General features: G+C 33.7%; 2 protein-coding genes across 8 annotated transcripts in view; one reads left to right on the top strand and one right to left on the bottom strand.

Moving 5' to 3' along the window:
• Myo9a (myosin IXA) overlaps positions 1-23,719 on the top strand; it is a 271,547-nt gene that overhangs the window by 170,893 nt on the left and 76,935 nt on the right. For all 7 annotated transcript variants that reach the window (XM_010627374.3, XM_010627384.3, XM_010627393.2 and 4 more), the window contains 4 exons: positions 12,998-13,073; positions 16,518-16,661; positions 18,191-18,230; positions 22,753-22,875. In XM_010627374.3, the coding sequence (XP_010625676.1) occupies positions 12,998-13,073; positions 16,518-16,661; positions 18,191-18,230; positions 22,753-22,875 (383 nt within the window). The remainder of the gene's footprint in view (positions 1-12,997; positions 13,074-16,517; positions 16,662-18,190; positions 18,231-22,752; positions 22,876-23,719) is intronic.
• LOC104864665 (prefoldin subunit 4-like) lies at positions 6,330-7,314 on the bottom strand. Its single transcript, XM_033755984.1, has 2 exons — positions 7,086-7,314; positions 6,330-6,364 (listed from the first exon to the last, which is right to left on the bottom strand). The coding sequence occupies exons 1-2, from the start codon at positions 7,312-7,314 to the stop codon at positions 6,330-6,332; spliced, it is 264 nt and encodes an 87-aa protein (XP_033611875.1).

Below are 23,719 nucleotides of genomic sequence, written 5' to 3'. Positions count from 1 at the left end.
TTTTTTTTTTTTTTTTTTTGGTACTGGGAATAGAACTTGGGCCCTTGAGCTTGGGAGGCAGGCAGTGGAACCATTGAGCCAAATCCCGCCCTGCTCCTTCCCTGTTTCTGTGGTGGCTCTTTCCTGAGATTGAGCAGGGTGAAAATTAGAAGTTGGGAGAGAAATTAAGGTTCTTAGGACCATGAGCAGCACCTTCACTTCCAGAAAAGCCAAGATCCCTGGGACCAAGAATGAATCCCACATAGGAAGAGAGAGAGAGTAGTGTACAAGAATCTTACTTCCACTGGGACTCATATCTCTGACCTTAAGTCCAATTTTGTGACAATTGAAAATATGTTGATTAACAAGATGAAAGATCAGCAGTTGTTGGAGGTTTACTCCAGCTTATTACCTTCACCTTATTGAGAACGCCTGGTCTCTGGCATTCAGATGATTAAAAATTTAAAGTATATTATTTGACCAAATTGGAATTAAATGGAAATCAGTAACAGAAAGATATTTGGAAAACCCTCCAATGCTTGGAAAAGAAGCAAAAATGTATAACTCATGAGTGAAAGAAAAATTCATAAGGTTAACTTGAAAGTATTTTGATTGGATTTGATTATGGAAACAACATATTACAATGTGTGGAATTCATCTACATGTTTAGAATGAAAACTAATAGCTTTAAAAAAATTTTTCCTTTGGAGACAGGGTCGAATTGACCTTGAACTCACTATATTTCCCAGGCTGTTCTTGAACTAATAGCAATCCTCCTGCTTCAGTCTCCTGCGTGCTGGGATTACAGGTGTGTGCCACCATGCTTGGTTTAAATTCTTGTATTAGGAAAAAAATAAAAAGCAGTGAGATGGGCATGGTGGTATACACCTGTAATACCAGCATTTGGGAGGCTGAGGTAGAAGGATATCTGTAAGTTCAGAGACAGCGTGGGCTACGTAGCAAGATCCTGTCTCAAAAAAAACCCAAAAAAACAGTGAATTAAGCATTTACATTATAGTTCTAGGAAAAAAAGAACATGGTATTAGATCTGAAAGAAGGAAATAAAATTGAGACCTAAAAACAGTGACTGACATACAAAGCTAGCACATTAATTGAGGAACATAGCAAAACTTAGTTCTTTTAGACAGAAAAATAAACTGATAAATCTGTAGCCCAGCATTGTCCAATAGAACTTTCTGTAATGACAGGAATACGCTTAGCTATAATGTCTGAGACTGTAGCCACTAGCTATTTTGGCTTTAAGTATATAAAATGAGACTGAAATTTTAGTGCTTTTTAATGAATTTAAATTTACACAGCCAAGTATCACTAGTGGCAACTTTATTAGACACTACAGTTCTAGACATTCTGATCAACACTGTATATAAGAAGATATATTATTTGGAATAAGACAGTAGACATAAGTATATGGTCTCTAAACATCAAACAGCTTGAAGGGGAAATTAATGAACATTTGTGCCAATATATGAGACATTTATCATAACAAGCATACTGTAACAACCAATGTGAAATGGATAAATGCCTTGATTGTCAACAGTATCAAAATGAACACAAAAAACAGAAACCTGAATAGTTATATATCTTTTTTTTTGAGTTGGGAACTTTTGTTATTTAGACATTGACTGAATGATCCTCTAAACCCATTGAAAATTAAAGAGCAAAGTAAATTTATTATACAAGACTTGAAAACTGAGATGAGGAAGGAGGCTAACTATAGTTCCCAGCCAGTAGGTGGGAGAAAGACCCTCTGGAGAGGACACAGCTCATCTGATATTCTGAAGAATTCCAGCTCCCATTTTGTTCTTGGGTTTTTTGTTTTTTGTTTTGGTACCAGGGATTGAACTTGGGACCTTATGTTTGTGAAGACAGGCAGTGGAACCACTGACCTAAATCCCTGGCCCTCTCATTTTGTTCTTTATAAGGCTTGGTCCTTCTTTGCAGGTCACTATAGTGAGAAATGTGAGCTTAGCACCTTGGTTTGAAAAGTTGCTGATCCTTGCCTTAGGTCATCTGAAAGCTCCAGTGTGAATTCTAAAGAAAAATTAGATCCTGACACTTGAGAGTTTTTTCCTCTTCTAAAAAAGTATTTGTTATACTGTAGAGGACAAAACATACTTGAAGAAATATCAGGAGCTCACTGTTATTAAGAATAAGTGCTATGCTCTGACTTTGCCTTCAAAGCCTTGCTTATCACCAAATCCTTTGGTCTCCCAAGCTTCCCATCCCTGCAGATACTCTGATCCTCTTTCTGGCTGGCCCAGGTGCTGTGCTACTTTCCAACACAAGGCATTTGCCCTACTGTTCTCTGTGCCAGGAAGTTGTATATCTGTTGATATTGAATTCATAATTAAAATCTTAGCCACACACAAGTATCTGCAGGCTCAGATAGGTTCAGGAGTGGGTTTAAAAAAATTAAGAAAGGAAAAGTTAGCAGTTCTTCACAGCTCTTTCAAAATATAGTCCAGATGACTGCAGCTTGCATCTTGAATACAGTTTCTTGAAGGATCTTGAGTTAGAATCTTTTCAGTAAACAATTCCTCCTGAATTCTTACTACTATAGAGTCTCTGTGATGGTAATTGTTTTAAATTGCTGGGGTTTGCAGTAACTTAATATGCAGTAGATGACTAACACAACATAAACAAGAAATAAAAGTAAGTTTAATGGTGGGTAGAACTTGTATACTAAGAGATTAAAGAAGTACAATGAAGAGAGATGTCTATTATTGTATACATATTTTGTATGGGACAACTGTTCTTCCTCAGATAATAAATTCCAATCCCAATGAATAGTACAGCAGGTTTTTTGGTAGAAATTTCACAACTTACCTCTGAAATTTGTATAGAAACAAAAGATACCTAGAATGACCAAAACAATTCTGAAAAAAAGAAGAAAAAGGCAAGAGAACTCACATGGTTTCAAGACTAAAATATCATGATATAATATTGTTCTTGATGTAAGAATCAGCAGATCAGTGAACCCAAATAGTACAGAAATGCACCTACACATATGTGATCAATTAATTTTCTACAAAGGTGCTGAGATAATTCAGTAGGATAAATGATAGTATTTTAAATGAATGGAGCTGACCAACATTTATTTGTTACTAGAGAACTTGGACTTTTATATCATATATAAAAATAACTTGAAGTGGGTCATACAGCTCTTGATGAGGATCACAACTATTAAATTTGTAGAAGGAAACCTGAAAGAAATCTTTGCAATCTTGAGCTAGGAAAGGATTTCTTTGATGGGACAAATGAGCATGAAGTATAAAAGGAAAAAATTTGAAATTAGAGCTCACCAAATTGAAACTTACTCTTTTTAAATGATATTAAAGTTGACAGAAACCATGTCACAATCTGGGAAACTGTATTTTTTAATTATGTTACTTCATAATAGATTTGTAAACAGAAATAAAAAGAACTCTTGAGCTGGGTGAAGCAGTGCACGCCTGTAAACCCAGCACTTGTGGAGGCATTACATTTCAGGGTTACAGTCCAGGTCCAGCCCGGGTAACTTAATGACTCAGTGAGATTCTTTCTCAAAAATAAAAAGTGATCTGGGATGTAGCTTAGTTTGAAGGCTCCATGTTCAATCCTCAGTATGCCAAACACACACCAAAACCTTGCATAAGATTTAAAAAATCTGAGCAAGAGATGTGAACATAAACTTCCAAAAAAGATGTGTACATGATCCATAGGCTCATGAAAAATGTCCAAATTCATTAGTATTTAGGGAATTGAAATTTATAATCACAGTGAGATTGCATTAACGCTGTCTGTGTGTTTGAATGTAAGAAGTTTTTAATGATAATGACAAGGATGTTGAACAGTGTAAGATGGTATTGGTTGTTTGAAAAGCATTTTGTTACTTTTTAGAAGAGGGAATATATTTTTCCTACATATCCCATAGACTTGCAATTCCAGGTACTTTGCTGAGAAACATGAAAGCATATTCACACAAAGAGTTTTGGAGATGCATCTCTGAAATGTTACTGCTGAGTGAAGCCCTACACAGAAGAGGGCTGCTCTTAGTCAATTTATGTCAAATTCTAGATAATAGAATCAATAGAATCAATCAATGTGGACAGCATATTGGTCATAGCCTTAACTTTGGGGTGCTGGTGGGGGATTGCACAGAAAGAACCTGAAGAACCTTTTGAGAATGTTGGAAATGTTGTGTGTCTTTTGGTGGAGGGTATGTGGTGAATGCATTTTTAAAATTTAGTCCAACTGATAAGTCACACATGTGTAAATACCAAGTAGTTTCTCTGGTGTGAATAATCTGCAATAATACATAACATGTGGTGAATGCATTTTTAAAATTTAGTCCAACTGATAAGTCACACGTGTAAATACCAAGTAGTTTCTCTGGTGTGAATAATCTGCAATAATACATAAGATCCTAATAAGATTACTGACATTTAGAAATGGGAAGAAAGGAGCTAAAGGTCTTGGGAAGGTGGGATGGGTAGGGGAAGGGTAATAAGGGAAAAGAAAAAAATGTGAGATAATGAAAAGATGGAAATAAAGTGTAGATGGGGAGGGGAGGAGGGGGTGAAGGGAGGGCAGGGGTAAGGGGAAAAAATGAGAATCAAGACTTGTCATGTAGAGGTACAAGATCCCAACAATGAATGTGACTGTACTGTATCCCTAAAATGTACCAATAAACTCAAAGCTGAAAAAAAAAACAAATTTAGTCCAACTGTATACTGAAAACAAGTGCTTTACTCTTAAGAAAATTTAAGCTCAATAAAAATATTTAAGAGTTTTTTCCTTTAAAATAGAATAAGAAACTTTTAGCAAAAGAAAACCAAGAAGGAAATAAATGAATTTAAAGAGTAAAATAAATGAAAAACATGAAATAAATGCCAGAAACAAATTAATAGTAATAGCTTAAGTTTACCATTAAACTCTCAAAATGAGGGCTGGGGATTTAGCTCAGTGGCACCACACCTGCCTCGCAAACACAAGGTCCTGGGTTTGATCTCTGGTACCAAAAAAAGAGAAAGAATTGAAACTCTCAAAATGAATTTTCTAAGAGTTTAATTAAATAGTATCTAATTAAATAGTTTCTTAAAATGATGAAAATAAAAGCATAGACAAAGTTTTACCAGGAAAATATGAATGACAGCAATAAATAAAGCTACATAGTAATCTGAATAGGTCTCCACTAAAAGAAGTTATGAGTTAGTTGAGAAAGGGAAGCTAAACCCACTAAAAACATTTTCAGATGTAATAAACTGGTTAATATATATCTATATCTATATATAGATATATATAGATATATATATATAAATAACTAAATAGCAATTACTTTATAAAACTTAATAGTAGTATTCTCTAACTTGCTTGGTTAATGGGAAAAAATAGAATAAATACTGGGTAATAGTAGCATTGCTATTGGAAGAGGATGCCTAGAATTAAAGCATTTGAAGATTCTATACTCCCCAGGATGTTGCAGAAGGAATTTGCAAGTGATACACAGAGAGGCAGCAGAATGGAAGTAAAATAACAAATTTACTCATTGAAGAGGGTTGATTGCACATAAACAGTGCCTGGATTGACCACACACTGGGTTACAACTCCTCCTTTTATAGGGTTTTACAGCCTTGGCTTCATATGGATGATTACGTTTCATTCTCATAGTTCACATCATGGTCACGGGATAGTTAACTTTAACTCATACATAACAGTTCTTTGCAGTTGGGGAGTTTACCTTAAGATTCCTCTAGCTAGCCTAGTGCACAGGAAGCGGGTGTTCAAGTTAGGGATGAGGCCAGATGTCCCAGATGTCAGTGCCTCCGGTGTCTGTTAATTTTGAACTAAACAAAGCAGATTACTGTTAGAGACAGAAGTCATTTTACATTTTCCTAACATTTTGTAGGTTTTTAGATTATTTACGAAAGTTCTCTGTATCAAGGCAAAGACATAATTAATTTATAATTCATGAATGCTTTAAAGTTTAATGAGAAATGAACAGAAAGTGTATATATCTTCCAAAGAGGAAAAAAAGACATAAGAGATTAAAGAAAATAATTCAGTAAGAAGGTCATGTAAAAACATACAGAGTAAATACAAAGCATAAAATAAAATGGCACAAAATTCCAGATATTTCAGTCATACCAATAAATTGAAATGGACTAAACAGAACGGTAAAAAAGTGTGAAACTAAGACATGAACAGGATTTTGCTATAGGAATGTTTATTATAGACAAACTTAAGTCATGAACACAAAGAGATTAAAAGTGAAAGTATTGGGAAAATTTTCTATCTGAACATTTGTTCTTACTGTATGTACTTTTTCCCATCTCGTTTTGTAACCACTTTCAAGATTTGCTGCTATAAATTAGTTTTGCCATTCCTAGAAATTTTACACAAAGGGGATTATATAGTATACATTCTTTTGTGTTTTGGTTATATAGCGTAATGATTTCCATATTCTGCTATGTTCAATGCAACAGTAATTTGATCAGTTGTATTCTGTAGTGTATACATTTGTGTATATAATGTATTTATTATTCTTTTTCTGGCAAATATAAAGCTTTTGTACTGTTAGCTATTTTGAGAAACTTCGATATATACATTCTTCACGTAATTTTGTGACTGTGTTTTCATTTTTAGGGTAATATTTGTGATGTAGATTTTTTTTCGTAAATACATGTATATAACTTCTTTTGGAACAATCGGCCTTTTAACACTTTTTTTTGTGTATGTGTGGTTCTTCTTTGTGGGGATCAACTCAGTTTTGTTCTGCTATCATGGCCTCGTATGTAATGTGCCTTTGTTGTTTCGTTTGGCTGCTTTCAAATTTTCTTTTAATTTTTTTGTTTTATTTCATTGATTTTAATAACATGACAAAAAGACCCTAGAATTGATATAATCATTATGCAAAATACATAGATGAGTACAGTCTTGTAAAGATATAGAAGAATCAAGACATGAAAATAGGCAAGTTCCCACTAAATAAATGAAAACTTAAAAAAAGTTTTCCTTTCCATGTCATTTGAAGAAGGGAAATTGTTATTTTAAACAATATTCAAGTTTATTAAACAAATTAAAAAAGATATTATAAAATGTTTTACTTTCATCAGCTTCAAGATTTATGTTGCCACCAAATTTTGCATATAACTGAACTTTCAAATCTGCTAACACCCACTGAATTGATTCTAGTCTGGATTCTAAGGCATCAGTTTCTTTTTGCAAATTTTTCTTTTCTTCTTTTAACATTTCTTGTGTTTCTTCTTGAGAATGGCTACTGAAAATGTCACCAATCTGGTAAGATATCATTAAGCTGTCATCATCTGCTAGCATGGTGTCATTACAAGTATTTTCTAAATTCTGGAGTTTTTTTTTTTTTAACTTCTATTTCTTCCTTTAGCACTGTGAGTCTACTCGTGTTCTGCACAAATTTGTTTATCTTTTGTTGATCTTTGAAAGTAACATTGATGTTTCTGCAGCTGCCTTCTCAGCCTTCAGAGCCTGAGGCTGCCATGTTGGGCTTGCTATTTATGTAATTCCTGATCATACTATGTCTTTTTTAATTAATTAATTTTATTGGTACATTTAAAATATACAATGTAATGACAGTCATCATTGGAAATTTGCACCTTTACATAATCCATCTTGGTTCTTAAGTTTTTTCCCATTCTCCTGCCCTCCCTTCAATGCCTTTGCCCATCCCTATCCACAAAGATTTTGTTTCTATTTTTTTCATATTAATTCCATTCCCTTCTTTCTTTTCCCCTGCCTCTTCCGCTTCCCCTTTACATGTTTTCTTCCTATTTCACATCTATTTTTAAATTTTTTTGTTTCAGCAATTTGACTCATCTAGATGATGATGATGATGATGGTGATGATGGTGATGATGGTGTGTGTGTGTGTGTGTGTGTGTGTGTGTGTGTGTGTGTGTATTTAGGTTTTGTTACATCTCTGTTTCGTTGTTTGTCATCAACTTAAAGGAAAATTTGGCCTTTTTTTCCAAAACTTTTTCTGTTACAATTTCTCCTTTCCTTCTGAAACCTTTATGTATTGAATTACATGGTAGTTCACAGGTTGCTTAGACTCTCGTTTTTCTTCTGTTTTGCCCTCTGTCTTCTTTACATTGAATAATTTTTGCTTTCCTGACTTTATTATTTTGTTTCCAGTCTCCAGTGAAGTTTTCAATTCAGAAATTATTTTTCAATTCCACAATATCCATTTGTTTCCTTGGTATAGTTTCCTTTGCTCTCCTTAGATTTCTACCCCGTTAACTCATTAAGACTGTTTTCTTCTTAAATCTACAAATATAATCCTGATACCTATTTTAAATTATTATTATTATTATTATTATTATTATTATTATTAAGGACATCTTGGAGTCTAATGCTTTTAGTTAGAATGCAATCAGGAAGGGGGATTCTTCACAGGGCTTTATTTTGTTTTTTGCTTTTGTTTTGTTTTTCTCACAGGGCTTTATTTTTTAATCTGAATTATCAGTCTCAAGTTTTCAGTATATTCTTATACTTGTATGTTTAAAATATTTAATGATCTGAAAGTCATTATATAGAAGGATATAAGAAAGTCACAGGTATTCAAAAAGAACTACTGTGTTCATGGAGAAGATTCTCTAAGAAGGGGGAAATTATTTGAGAAATTTGTGGTATAGAAAAGTTTAAGAACATGAATCTGAGTTTGAGACAGTGGTAGAGCACTTGCATTAATCAAGTAAAACAGTAGCACAGATCAACATTCCAAAGTATCAGAGTGATATATATATTTTTTTTATTAAAGATTGCAAACATACATGACAACAAATGAAGATATTAAATAAAAATTTCAAATATGCATATATATGACAGCAAAAAAGGATATGAAGTAAACAAAAATTTATGCAACACAGACTGATAATCCAAATACATTATTAGTTTGATATGATATTCAAACATTATATGTTCTTTCTCATTTTCTTTTCGTGTATTTTTTAAATACTGTATTTACAAATAAAACAAAGTTACATATTAGAGTTGAGAAACTGTCCTCAAAATTTTATGATTTATAAACTCCTTAGTTTTATTAATTTGATAAATATCATAAGCTTGTTGATTGAATCACTTACATTTTCTAACAGAACTTCCCACAGAAAAGAAATATATTTGAAATCCAAAAACAACTAAGAGTTCACATTTTTAAAATCTGATTTTTCTGTTTCTTTTTATTATATACCATACTTATTTTTATTATATATTTTTGTAAGCATAATGATAGAATTTAACACCAATACATACATAATATTCTTCTCAAACAAATGGTATGAATTAAATCAAGCATCTAATTTAGAGAAATCATAAGGTTGCCTGAGAAACTATTGATATGCCAAATGTGCAAAATCCTACCACATTCATGACCATGTTTTTCATTTAATAGTGCACACGTGTAGAAACATACCCACACACATATACACAATGCATATTTTCTACAATACACTATATACTTTGGTATAATAAAACAGTGCAGTGATGTGTGGAATGTTTGTGATTTGTGTGATTTGAGAAAAACAAATACCATCTTTGAGGCAGTTGGAGAATTTGTAGTATGTACCAGATACTGAATGATATTAATGATTTATTATCCATTTAAGTATAGTTATGATAAAATTTACTTAAAAATTAATATTTGTTATCAGTAGAAAGTAGGTACAAAGATATATTGATAACATAACAAGATTTGTCTTAACAAATTTCCAGCCAAACAAGCTGTAGTGACAGAAAAGAAAGTTTGCAGAAGGCAAAAGTGAGAGAGGAGAATGATGGACGGACCTTAATACTTTTCATACTACTCATATATACAGATTTCATAAATTCTCAAATAAAAAAGCAAAGAAAATGAGAACCAAAATAACTCATCAGTTTGGTAGACATTTCATTTTTAAAATCTATCAACACATTAATCTTTGTCTTTATATGTTGGTCTACCAAAGTGATACATATTTTTTAGACAGAGTCTCACTATGCAGCTCAGACTGACCTGGAACTCACTATGTAGCCCAGGCTGTTCCCAAACTCATAGCGATCCTCCTGCCTCAGCCTCCTGAGTGCTGGGATAACAGGCATGTGCCACCATGCCCAGCAGAATGATATTGAAAATAGGTTTTCAGGCTAATTAAACAGACATAAAATGCACCTGTGTGAGTTGAGGATTTTTTTTTTTTTAAAGCTGAAAATTGAATTGCTTATGTTGAGGAAAGGCATAGGATGATTTGTTTCAATATGTGGAGAAAAATAGTGAAGAGGGAAGATAGTGTAAAGTAGGAACTGGACAAATAAAACAAAAAATACATATTCAGGTAAAAAAATTGTCCCACATACAATTGATTTCAAGGTATATTATATTCACAGTACTTGTTTTTATACATCTGTTTTCACTTCTCTTGGGAATGTATACTAAGCAGTGGAGTAACTGGGTTATAGGTTAACCCAGTCTTTAACATTTGATGAATTGTTAGAATGCTCTCCAACCTGAGTACATCATTTTACATTGATTCTTGTGAAGGTTCTATTTTTTCCAAGTCCTTGAAAACTTAGCTGCCTTTTTTTGTTTTGCATCCGGGATTGAACTCAGGACCTTGTGCTTGTGAGGAAGGAGGCGGAACCACTGAGTTAAATCCCCAGCTCCTTAGCTGTCTTTTTGATTCTACCCATGTTAGTGGGTAGCAAGTAGTATCTCCTTGGAGTTGTGATTTGCAATTTTCTGATGACTATTGATATTGAACATCTTCTCATGTACTCATTGGTTATTTTTAAATCTTCAGAAAATGTTTAAATCCTTTTTGCACTTTTAAATTGGATTTTCATTTTTTTATTGAGTTGTAAGAGTTCTTTTTATATTCTGAATATAAATTCTTTGTCAGGTAAATGATATACAAATAACTTACACTGTTGTGTGACTTGTATCTTCCCTTTATTGATAAGGTAGTATTCTTTGAAGCAGAGAAGTATCTAATTTAGTAATAACCTTGTTTGTCCATTCTTCTTTGGTTGTTATGCTTTTGGTTCCAAATCTGTTACCATTGCTTAACTTAGTATCTATCTGTAAGATTCATTTCCTTATAAAAGTTTTGTAGTATTAGTGCCGACATGTAGTTCTTTTGTCCAAATTTATTCTTTTTATGTGTGGAAATACAGCTTTCACATAATCAATGGTTTAAAAGATTATTTCTTCACTGATAGCCATCACACTCTTAAAATCAGTTGATCTTAAGTGTAAGGGTTTGTTTCTGGACTAACAGTTCATTTAATAATGACAATTACTACATCTTTGTAGTAAGTTTTGAAATTGGGACGTGTGAGTTATTCAACTTTATTTATTTATTTATTTTTGTTTTTTTTTTGAGACAGGGTCTCACTATGTAGTCCAGACTGCTCTGGAACTCACTGTGTAGCCCAGGTTGGTCTCGAACTCACAGTGATCCTCCTGCTTCAGCCTCCCGAGTGCTGGGATTACAGGCATGCGCTACCACGCCTGGCTTCAACTTTATTTTAAAATTTTTTTTTTTTTTGCCTATTCTGGGTCCCTTGCATTTCTATACTAATGTTATGATCAGCTTGTTTATTTCTATAGGAACAGATTACTGAAGTTTTAGTAGAAATTGGATTGATCTATAGGTCAGTTTGGGAAGTATTAGAATCTTACTGTATTTTTCAGTTTATGAGTATGGATAATCTGTTTTATTTAGATCTTTAATTTCTTATAATGATATTTTATAGTTTTTAATGTCGACATCTTGTACTGTTTTGTTAAATCTGCTATATTATTTTAAAGCTATGAATGGGTTGATTGATTGATTGATTGATTTTGGAGACAGGGTCTCACTGTGTAGTTGACACTGACCTGGAACTCACTATGTAGCCCAGGCTGGTCTTGAACTCACAGTGATCCTCTTGCCTCAGCCTCCCGAGTGCTGGGATTACAGGCGTGTGCCACCATGCCTAGATTTTTTGGGGGAGGTGCTGGGGATCAAACTTGGATCTTTGGTCTTGAGAGACAGGTGGCAGAACCACTGAGCTAAATCCCCGGCCTTGGAATTTTTTTTTCTTTTTAATTTGCAGGGCATTTACTACTATTGTGTAGAAATATAATTGATTTTTAATATTGATTTTGTTTCCTGTAGTTATGCTGAATTTATTAGTACTAATACATTTTTGTGTATTCCTTAGGATTTTTTACATGCAAGATAATGTCATATCAAATAAAGATAACTTTCACTTTTTTCCCATATATCATATATTACATAAATGTTTGTTATACAAATGTGTATAATGAAAATTTATAGCCTCATGCTTACTGAACTTATAAGAAATTTGTATTTTGAAGTATTGTTAATTCTAAAGGAAACAGTTATTTTTAATTTTTAGTGCCTTTATCACATCAGTTGATATAATCTAAAATGATGCAAAGGGTTATATCATTTGTTTGTTCACTCATTCATTCATTCATTGATTCACTGCAGTGGGGATTTAGCCTAGGATCTTCATACTTAGCTACATCCCCAGACCTTTTTTATTTTTTATTTTGAGACAAGTTCTCTATACTGTATTTGCCCAGGCTGGGCTTGAATTTATGGTCCTCCTGCCCCAGCCTCCCAGAGTGTTGTAATTACAGGTGTGTGCTACCATATCTGGCCAGAAAATATCTGAGTATCAAAATAAGATGTAATATCTATTTTTTTTCTTCACCCGGTTTCCCTTGTATTTCCTTTTGTTAATGTTGAAGTGAAAGAAGTTGTTAAGAATTCATTATTAAATTTCCTAATTGGAATGATTGTTAATGAGGTCAGATCTGTAAATGATAGTAATAGTTATGGGACTTGGTCCATACTATTATTTAGATATTTCTGTCATAGTTAATAAACATTTAACATTGATGTACATTTTTTTTTTTTTTTTTGTCTTTAGAAAGTTGGTTTCCAGTTTAGTTTTCTTGGGATTGATTTGAAATTTTCTGCCTTTTCTTTTGCTAGGTATAACCCGGAAAAATCCCCGAACACCTCTTTCTGATCTCCAGGGCATGAATACTCTAAATGAAAAAAACCAGCAGTAAGTTTATATTTTCAAGGACATATAGAAGAAATTACTAATAATCTTATTATCATTTTAGTGACTTTAAAATTATGAAGAGAGTCAAGTTTGGTTAGTTTTTTATTCTTAAATCCTTTGTGAATGATGTGGTAAATTAATAGGTTAGAGTTAACAGAACTTGCCTATGGGATATTGGTTCTGTAGTTTTAAGGAGGTTCTCTGGAATGTAATTGCTAAAACTTAGCTTTTGCCTTTGTGTGTGTGTGTTACTGGGGATGGAACTCAGGACCTTGCACTTGCAAGGTAGGTGCAATGCCATTGAGCTAAAACCCTGGCATAGCTTTTGCCATTTTTAATGAAGAATTTTTTAGTATGGTCTAAAAGTGAGTCAAATAGTTGGCATGGCAGTGCACACCTATAATCTCAATCCTCTGGGAGGCTGAGGCTGGAGGGTGGCATGTTTAAGCCAATCTTGGATGAATTAAACTCTGTCTCAAAAATTTTAAAAAGGGGCACTTTTGGGTTTTCTCTCTGGAATTTTCCTTAGAAGTGGGTCTTACAGAATCATAAAAGTGCAGAAATTTTCTTTTTCTCATTTTGTTCTGATAGGTTAACAAAGTGTCAGGGCTACTTGTTTTCACATCTCAAAGTTCTCAGTTGCATTTTAGAGGGATATAGGTGATAACTTTTATGAAAATGCATAGAAAACCTGAAACAGTTTTCTCATCTATTTATAAGTGACCATGAAAGAAGTACCCTATGAAAAATTTGTTTTGCAAATAGTTATCTTTGGCGTTTTGTTTGTTAGTTTTTGGTATGGGGATCGAACTCGGGTCCTTGTACTTGCGAGGCAGGCTGTGGAACCACTGAGCTAAATCCCTGGCATAGGCCTTTTATTCTTAATTTTCATGAGAATAACAAAAGATTTCTTATTTATCAAACAGTAACTTCTTAGGCAATTGGCAGGATTAATGAAGTCGGGAATTTTATAAAATTAATTAACCTGCAAATAAAATTTCAGTGAGTAAGAGTGGTACTTTAACTCAGTTATGATCTAGGGTTAGACTTGATGTAGTTTATATAAAAACAAGGACATGTAATTAACTATCCCTCCAGTGAAAGGTAAAACTCATTAAGTAATTAAAACTGGAGACAGATAACTTTGCATCAAAATATGATTTGAGAGAAAGAATAGAAGCTATCCCCCAGGTGTTGTGGTGCCCATCAGGTGGATCACTGCAAGTTTGAGGTTACGTAGTAAAACCGTGTCTCGGGGGGAAAAAAAACTATGGTAGATTATTGCAGCTTCTGAATAGTCCCTTAGTATGATTTAATTGAAACAGCTGTACCAGCAGCTGAAAGTGCACTGTTCCCATGTGCAAGCTGCTGATGTAAAGGGACAGGCGCAGAGTGGAATGTATGAAGAAAATACACTGATCTCTATTGGGAGAAAATGCTGTGTATTCATGTCTTTATTTTGGTTTTTTGAGACAGGGTCTCACTCTAATTCAGGGTGGCCCTGAATTTGTGGCAGTTCTCCTGAGTACTGGGATTACAGGCGTACGCCACCGTCACTAGCAAGAGAAAAAAATAACCTTTTAAACTAGTATGTGTATCATTAGAATTTAGCAGCAGCACATAATAGTGTATATTGTAAAAATACAGGGTGAACTTTATAATTAAATGGTGTCTATTTAATTGTTTTAATGCATATTCTATTATAGCATATTAGATATTGGGGTTGGGGTTTTGTTCTTTTTTTTGAGACAGGTCTCACTATGTAGTTGAGACTGACCTGGAACTCATTATGTAGCTCAGGGTGGTCTCGAACTCACAGCGATCCTCCTGCCTCAGCCTCCCAAGTGCTGGGATTACAGGCATGTGCCACCACACCTGGCTATTGTCTTTATTTTAATCTCGGAGCATTGAAAAACACAAATATATTTCATTAAAACTCCTAGGTTATGTTACCATTCTTTAGGAATTTGTACGTTATTGATATCCACGTTAGTGGACTGAGAAAGGCCTATTTTAAGAATTAACTACTACATGTTACAGACTCTGATTTCTAGTGTTGATACATATAAAAACACACAATTGGCTTAGGGATTTAGCTCAGTGGCACCACACCTGCCTCACAAGCGTAAGGTTGTGGGTTCAGTCCCCGATACCAAAAAAAAAAATTGAAACATTAAAAACACGATTTGAGAGAAAGCATAGATGCTGTACATATGTACAATGAAGTAGAAGTAGTGGACTCTTTGATAGTTTCAGTGCAGCTCTTCTTGTTGATCTGGACAAGCTGTTGTTTACCACTTGAGACCTTGTGTTATAAAATGCCACAGTGAGAACAGAAGTAAATAATATTTTTGAAGGATTGCAATGAAATAATTCCTAAAATTGTTTCAGAAATGATATTTTGTGGTTTATAAAAATGAGTAGATTTTAAGATTATCTTTTAGAACCAATGTGGCTTGATGACACATAAAAGAGATTGAAGTGATTCTTCTTATGTTACAGTTAGGAAACTCTGTAGGGACTGGAAACCTCTGTGTTCAGTATTGCTCTTGATTGCTGTAGTAATATTACCACTCTCACTTATGTATATTGGTGCCCACTTCTTGGACTTCCTTTTCATCTCTTGTTGAGGTAAAGGAGGAAAGTCAAAGCTGGGAAAGCACTATGTTTTCCATATTACATTGTATACGCATATATTTATATATATATTACATATTATATTGTTTTTGTTTCTCGTGTATTAGTTACCTTTTAATGTTTGGGACAAAATGCCTGACATTCAGAGGTTAATGGAGAAAGTTTTATTTTTTAACTCATGTTTTCAGTCTAACATGGACTAGTTCCAAGGCAGAAACATCCGTGGAAAGAAGGGTGTGGCAAAAGATAACTTTTCATTTTATGGGGGCAGTGGAGAGGGGAGAGAGAAGAATAAGGGGAGGGAGGAGAGAGAAGAGGGAGGGAGAGAGGGAGGGAGAGAAGAAAGGGTCTCTCTCTCTCTCACACACGCCATCACATTCCCATGACTCATCCAGATACATCCAGCAGTATCCTTTTCTAGTTTCCTTAGTGTCTTTCAAGTCAATCAAGTTGGCATACAATATTAACCATCTTATAGTAGCATTTGGAAGTTCTAAAGTCTAAGAAAAAGATACTATGCTCTAGCATGTTATATTATTTACTGATTGTTTTGAATGATAATAGTATGAAGATGTTGGTTACATGATGGGCTCATCTACATGCCCATTTGTATGATTGTGATAGAATCCCCAGATTTTTTTGTTCTTAATGAGAAAACGATTGCTCTCAATTGATGATCTCTTAAAATTATTTTCTGCTTCTTTAGAAATTTTTCTAAATCTTAACTTTGGTATTTTGTGCTTTATTTTACTTATTTAAACTGTACAGAATGTTGTTGCAGTTTTTTTTTTTGTTTGTTTTACACAGTGATACATTTGATATTTCCTGGAATGTCAGAGCTGGGATTCGTCAGAGCAGGCTACCAGCTAACACCTCCTTGCTCGATAAAGATGGGATCTTTGCTAATTCAGCTAGCAGCAGACTTCTGGAAAGAGCCCATGGAATCCTCATGTCAGTATTGATCACTAATATACATTCCTTTTTTAGGACAGGTTAAAAAATTTATGGCTGAAAAAAAGAGGGATGATGAATTATTTTTATGGATATAATTTTCATTGAAATAAATCTCAAAAGCATTTGGTCAGTATTTAGAATTATGAATTTAAAATATTTAAAGCATCATTTTTGCTGTTTTAGTTTTCTTTATGGTCAGGAGAATTATGGTTGGATATATTCATTATGGAGATGATTCTGTATTGCTCTTTGATGTGTCCTACTTTTAGAGAAGTAAATAACTATTATCTTTTTTATTTTTTGTGCTAGGGATGGAACTCAGGACCTTGTGCTTGCAAGGCAGGCAGCAGCACCACTGAGCTAAATCCCCAGCCCAACTCTTACCTATTTTTAGGAGTCCTAGTTGATATTTCAGTTATTGCCCTTTAGTTCTGATAGCCCTAACAGGCAGGAGATGCCCTATAAGTGGTGAATGGGACCTTATATTATAGTGTATAGCGTTCATCCTAATCTGCTATTTATCATTATAGCATTAGTATCTTTCAGGCACTTTCCAAGCATGTTTCCTGACCAGTTGTTAGACCTGTATCTGAATTAATAGTCCTTAATCTCTGTTTGAGCAACTGCTTATTAGTATTAAATGGTTTAAATTATGTGGATCTTGCTTTGCTCCAGAAATGTTTATTAAGTCATGTAATTCTCACAGCAACTCTAAGCATGGTGGTGTTCTGTACTCATTTTATAATGAAGTCAAGGCTTAGAAATGTTAAAATTAGATGTTAGTAGGTGGTAGATCTTAGATTCTAGCCTAGGTCTTTGTAACTTACTATATATTTGTAGCATTGGGCTTTTATTCACTGTCCTTCTGAAGCCATAAGAAGGTGATTATAAAATATAACTATGACATTGAGTTGTGAATAGGAAAAAGCATTTTTAATTTTTTTTTTTTTTATGGGTACTAGGTATTGAATTCGGTTTCTTGCTCTTGAGAGGCAGGCGCCGGAACCGCTGAGCTAAATCACTGGACCAGCATTTTAAATTTCTAATGAAAAATCACATTTTGCCAAGAAGTACATTTTTAGAGATTCATGAAATTTAGGCATCTCTAAATGACAAAAGTAAATCTTTTGTAGGTATAAGAAAGCAGTGCCCTGGGCTGGGGATCTAGCTCAGCAGCTCTGCTGCCTGCCTTGCAAGAACCCAAGTTTGATCCTTGGTACCCCCCCCCAAAAAAAAAAAGAAAGAAAGCAAGCAGAGCCCTACTAATATCTCTCCCCTCCAAAAAAATTGTACTTTGGAATGTACAATATTCCACCATTAATCATCAGGCTTAAATCCTCTCATTCCTATGTTAGAAAGCAGGTATTAGTTTCTCTCTCCTTACTTAACCTTTTTGCTTGACTAAGTCATATAATATTTTCTTGTAGATGTCCTATATTCTTAGTAATGGATGATCCATTGTTTATAGACTTTGAAGTCATTCATCTATCTGGTTTTATTGTCTAATAAGTGATTTATCTTTATAGGAGAAACAAAAACTTCAAATCCAAGCCTGCCCTTCCAAAGGTAAGCCTTATATAAAAGCTTTTTTTCCCCTATTATGCCCCATCACATAAATATTTTGTAGTACTCTTGGAAACTATCCTTATAAATTGACAAGAAATACTGTACCTTATTTCTATCCATAATAGGGATTGTGTGCCCTTAGCTGAATGTATTTTAGAAAATACTCTACCTATTATGAAATGGTCAAGTCTGTTGGTTCAGGTAAATTATTTGTTACAAGTATACCATTTTCTAATTGTTTCATTCATTCATTCTACTTGTTTTTAAAAGCTCATGGGGCTAGAGATTTAGCTAAGTGGTTCTGCTGCCTGCCTCACAAGCTCAAGGTCCCAAGTTCGATCCTTGGTACAAAAAAAAGCTCATAGTTACAAATGTAAATTTTTATTTAGTAAGGCTATTTTTATTTCTTCTTGACCCAGGTTAAGATCAAATTCTGAATTAAAGCGTGTAGTTAATACCTATCTAATCTTCATATTTGTTAGTGGAATTAGGCCTTTTCTGTATCAAGCTCTTGATTGTGTGGGCCTGTGGGCTCTGATATGACTGCTTAGCTTCACTCTAGTAGTACAAATGTGGCTGTTAATCGGTAATAGGTAGCTGAGGGAGTGCTTCTGCAATCCAGTAGAACTTTATTTATTAACACCAAAATTTGAATTTCATATAATTTTTCATGTGTCTTGAAATATTAATTTGATTTTTTTTCATCCATACAGAAGCAGTGGTCCAGATTTGGCACATGAGCTGTAACTTTTCTGGACTAATCTTATGATTTATGCAAAGTTGGTATTTCAGAATTATTTATTGAATTGATACTTAAGGATTTCCTTCTCTTCTGCCCTCCCATAGAAGGAATCTTGTCACTTGTAACTGTGAATAAACTTAATTTTTAGATTTTTTTTTTTTTTTTGGTACCAGGGATTGAACTCAGGACTGAGGCAGGCTGTGGCACTACTGAGCTAAATCCCTGGCCCAATTTTAGGATTTTAAAAGAACTGATAAATAGCTATTTATTTTCCTAGGATTCAGTAGTTTAAGAAACAAGAAAATGAATCATTATTCCTTTACCTTAACTCAGTTTTTTAAAATGAAAATGTTATTGTTGATAAGAGGTCTGATAATGGTGACTATGGTTAACGTATTTTTGAGTGATTTCTAATTATTTTCTTATAATGTTAGTGATATAAGTGGGATTGCTTTTTTACTACATCTTGAAAGATTGATCATAGACATTTAACTCTTCTGGCCCTCTGTTAATATAACTCTAGCTTTTTATCTTGCTTTGCTTTGCTTTCTTAATGTTCATAGAAACTTTTTTTGTAATAACTAAAAGCAGTTATTTATAATAACTAAAAGTTCATTAGTAGGAAAAAGAATAAATGAACATGTTATTCATGAGTAGAATACTCAACTGATCAATAAAAAGTAATAAGCAATTGATATATGCAGCAACATATTCATTTAAACTAATGTTTATTAAACTTTTACTATCTAGTAGACACTTGTATAAATTGAGAATACTAGGATAAACAACAGAGTCAGTCCCTTACTCTCTCAGAGCTTATGCTCTATAGAAGATAAAAACAGTACAAAAATAAATAAAATAATTTAAATAATACTGTTTTCCGTGTGGAAAATGAAGTGACATGTAATTGATAGAAGTGTGTAATTGTTGTGGTGTTTAAGCATGAACTTTCTGAGAAACTTGTAGTTAAGCTACTGGTAAGTCAAGTAGAACCAAGCCTTGTGAAAAGATCTGGGTATAGAATACTTTGAAGTATCAAAATAATGGAAAAATTCTGAATCAGGAGTCAATACACATTTTTTACAAAGTTTTAAAAACTTATAAACTCCTTGACAGCAATGCTATTTTATAGTTAATTTTCATACATATGTATGATTTTGATTTTTTTAACCATGGTAAGTAGTAATTGTATGTACCATAGCTTTAAATATAAATCAAAACTGAAAAATTATTTTCCCCTGAGTATAATATCATTTCTCTTTTCTTTCTCTTCTTTTCTATTCTCTTTTTGCCTTTCCCCTTCTTCTGTTCTTCCCTTCTTTTACCTGCCTGCATTCTTTCTTCCCTTATAATATTAAGCATCTGTGCTATTTCACTTGTTTTTCTTCTGTCAGAAGTGTTTGGAAATATTTTTGATGTCAGAAAACATGGGTTTACAACATTTTTACAAGTACTGTAGTTATTCAGTTTTGTGAATAAAGCATACTTAAAAGAATTCTATATAATTGTGTATCTGTTCATAATTTTTACTATAGTTTGAAGTATATTGCCACAGACAACATGGAGATCTTGTTTATTAATCTTACAGTAAATACCTAGAAGTAAAATTGTTTGCCAGCAAAGTTTTACTGATATTAACAGAACAGTACATATAAGCCCCTTTTCCTATATTGCCATGAATACTGTTTGTTAGTCCTTATTCTGTGTGCCAGTGTGTTGTGTTCAAAAATCTCTTTAAAGAAAACAGGGAGTGAGAGTATAGTTCATTAGTAGTACGCTTGCCAAGCATACACAAGGCCCTGAGTTAGGTCCCAAGCATCCAGTGGGAATCATCCCTCTCAAAAGTATGTTTTGTTGAATGCAAATGATACTGAGTGTCATTATGTTACTTGCTGTTTTTACTTTGAGAGTAGCTAACTCAGATGTATTGTTTTACTGGTATGCTTAAGAATTTAAGTTTTATATATACACACACACACACAAACCTTTGTCATTTGTTAGAAATGATGTTTTCTTTGTATTTATTGCAGTATTGGAAATGAAACCTAGGGCCTCATACGCGTGAGGCAGGCACTATTTACTGTTTACCATTGAGCTATAGACTTTTTTCTTAATTTTACGACTGCGTCTCACTAAGTTGCCCAGGCTGACTTAGAACTTGCAGTCTTTCTGCCTCAGTCTCCAAAATAGCTAGGATTACAGGCTTGCACCATCACCCAGGGAAAATGATGTTTTTTGAATTCCAGTTCCTTAAGCATGATTGCCCTTTCTGTTTATAAAGTCAGGACCATCATATAGCATGTTTTTAAAAATACAATGTGCTGAAAAGTGGTATACTACTTTCTTTTATATATTTTGTTGTTTCATATGTAAATCCCATCTTTCTAATTAAAGTGTAGGGTTGCTCATTAGGAAGATGGCTAGATAAAGCCATGTGGGTGCATGTGTGTTTTCCTGGCATGCCTTTTATAGCCCTGGGATTTTATTTAATATATTGGCACTCTGAATTAGGAGTCAGTTGGAGGTAACAGTAATTACTGTAGATATTTTTAAATTGAAGGGGACTTATACCCAGATGCTTCTAAAATAGTTAGAAGCCTTGAAGTTTAAGAATATTAGTACAACACTGCAGAACTAAGTGTAGGTACAATCAGAAAGCCAGGATACCAGCTTCCTGTCAGTATAGCTGCTTCTTTGAGAAACATACCATTTATAATTCAGAGATCTGAGAGAAGATGCTATTATTTTATACTTCTACTCTATAAGCAGTTGTGGTGACAACATAAATGTGTCCTGTGTTCTGCCTCTGAACACTCATAAAAGTGGTAGCTGGAGGCTGGCACTATAGAGAACTAAAATACCTTTATGGTACATAAAAGTACATATAGTACATTTTTGCAGGAATAATAGCCAGACCCTCTGTTTCAATTATACCTTTCAAATTTCACATATAGGTGTTTAATTTTTAGCTTTCTAGCAAGTATCAATTTTATATTTTCATCATATCACCTGGAAGCCCAATCCTGATGCTCCAAGGAACCTTCCCTTGCAAATCTCCTCTGTCCTTTTGTGTCCTTAATGATAAGAATTTGGTCAAGACACTTAGGTGGCTGTGCAGATGTTTTGGTAGAGTTTATTGTAAAGTAGACATAGAGTTACCCCTTCAAGTCAGAAGGCAGTGCCCAGGGACATCTGTATTAGTGTGACCCTGGATATCTTTTTATGCACACAAGAGTTACCCTTGGGGGCTCAGGGAACTCAGGTGGTTATAATGTTTATCAGCATTTTACTTAGAAGATACTTTGGAATTGTAAAATATCTTCCTGTCCTTTTCAGATAATCTGTGTTCCCTTAGGGGGATTTTTTTCCCCCTGGTATGGGGGAATCAAACTCAGAAGCTTGTGCTTGTGAGGCAGGCAGAAGCACCACTGAACTAAATCCCCCAGGGGGATTTCTTATAAAAGAAATTTAGGAAAGATAAGTTGTTAATTTAAACTAGGTCCCATCCCAGGGCAAGACTGTCTGGTCTGAGATGTAATATTTGAAATATATAAATGTATTATACATTAAGGTCTTTGTTTTCTTTATTTAACTATAATTGCCAAAGCATGCTATTTTGAACTTCCCCTTTGTCCCTCATGCCTACTAATGTCTAATTACTTGCCTAACAGTCACAATCATATATGAGATAAATTATCATATAGATAAATGATGAAAGCTGAAAATATTTTGTCTCATTTTTTATTAGTTTATGTGAATTAATTTTTTCCTTCTTTTCAGCACTTGCTAGATGTAAATTCTTTGAAGCATCTGACAAGACTGACCCTGCAGGATCGTATTACCAAGTCTCTTCTTCATTTGCACAAGAAGAAGAAACCTCCCAGCATCAGTGCCCAGTTTCAGGTTGTTTCTATTTTATTTATACCAAATAAGATTGTGCTTCTTTCCAGTTGTCATTGAAAGCTCCAAACGACCTGCAAGGAACTTGACTAGGATGATTATGTGACTAAAAAACATATTTTAACCGTCTCTTTTAAAGAAGTCCCAAGGTGGTAAAAATAAGTCACCTGCCTTTTTATTTTTTCATCCATTTGCCTCTGAATAGTGGATTTCTCAATGAGTAATTCATTATTTTCAATGTGAGCAGAATGTGTGAGGAAATTATTATAAACAATATCTGCCTTTAAACCCTACTGCTCAGGTATAGTCATTGTTAGCACAACGATGTAATTTTTTTTTGGTAGTTAAACCTTTTGCTGTTGCCATCAGTATTTAACTAAATGAGATTGTAGGGTTTTGTGTGTTTGTGTTTTGTTTACCTTAGAAATTCACATTTTTTTTCTTTTGGCCTTTAGGCATAAATACAATAATAAATTAACCAAGTAATATCCAAAATAAGTATTTACAAGATACTTTTCTAAATTACCTCTTTTGTTCTTAAATCATTTCTTTCCAAAGTTCTGATCATTTGATAGATATTACAAAAATAAGTTGAAAGTTTTGTAGATAACTGTACTTTGTTTATATCACAGAAGCACCATTTCCTTATATATGGTAGCTGTATTTCTACATAATACTTTTTAAAATCCCTTTAAAGCTAGGATGTTTGAATACAAATTATCTTACTAACATGTCATATATGTTATTCGGTCTATAAGCCAGGAAAAGAACCCAAACAAATGCCAGTGGTCTTGCTAATCTGTGAGAACCACTAGAATCCCGTGGATATAACAGTTTACACACACAC

Source organism: Fukomys damarensis, unplaced genomic scaffold (genome assembly GCF_012274545.1).
Source record: "Fukomys damarensis isolate Sample0158 unplaced genomic scaffold, DMR_v1.0_HiC HiC_scaffold_25, whole genome shotgun sequence".
Taxonomy (NCBI): domain Eukaryota; kingdom Metazoa; phylum Chordata; class Mammalia; order Rodentia; family Bathyergidae; genus Fukomys; species Fukomys damarensis.
Note: the sequence above shows the minus strand (reverse complement) of the source record. Positions and strands in the feature narration are given on the sequence as shown.

What these genes read in the sequence shown, in the direction of transcription:
- LOC104864665 (XM_033755984.1), bottom strand. Translation starts at nt 7,314, where the DNA reads ATGCTAGCAGATGATGACAGCTTAATGATATCTTACCAGATTGGTGAC. An exon ending in AAATCTTGAAGCTGATGAAA is followed by an intron (nt 6,365 to 7,085) that starts GTAAAACATTTT and finishes TAAAATTTCTAG; the next exon opens with GAATGGCAAAACTAATTTAT.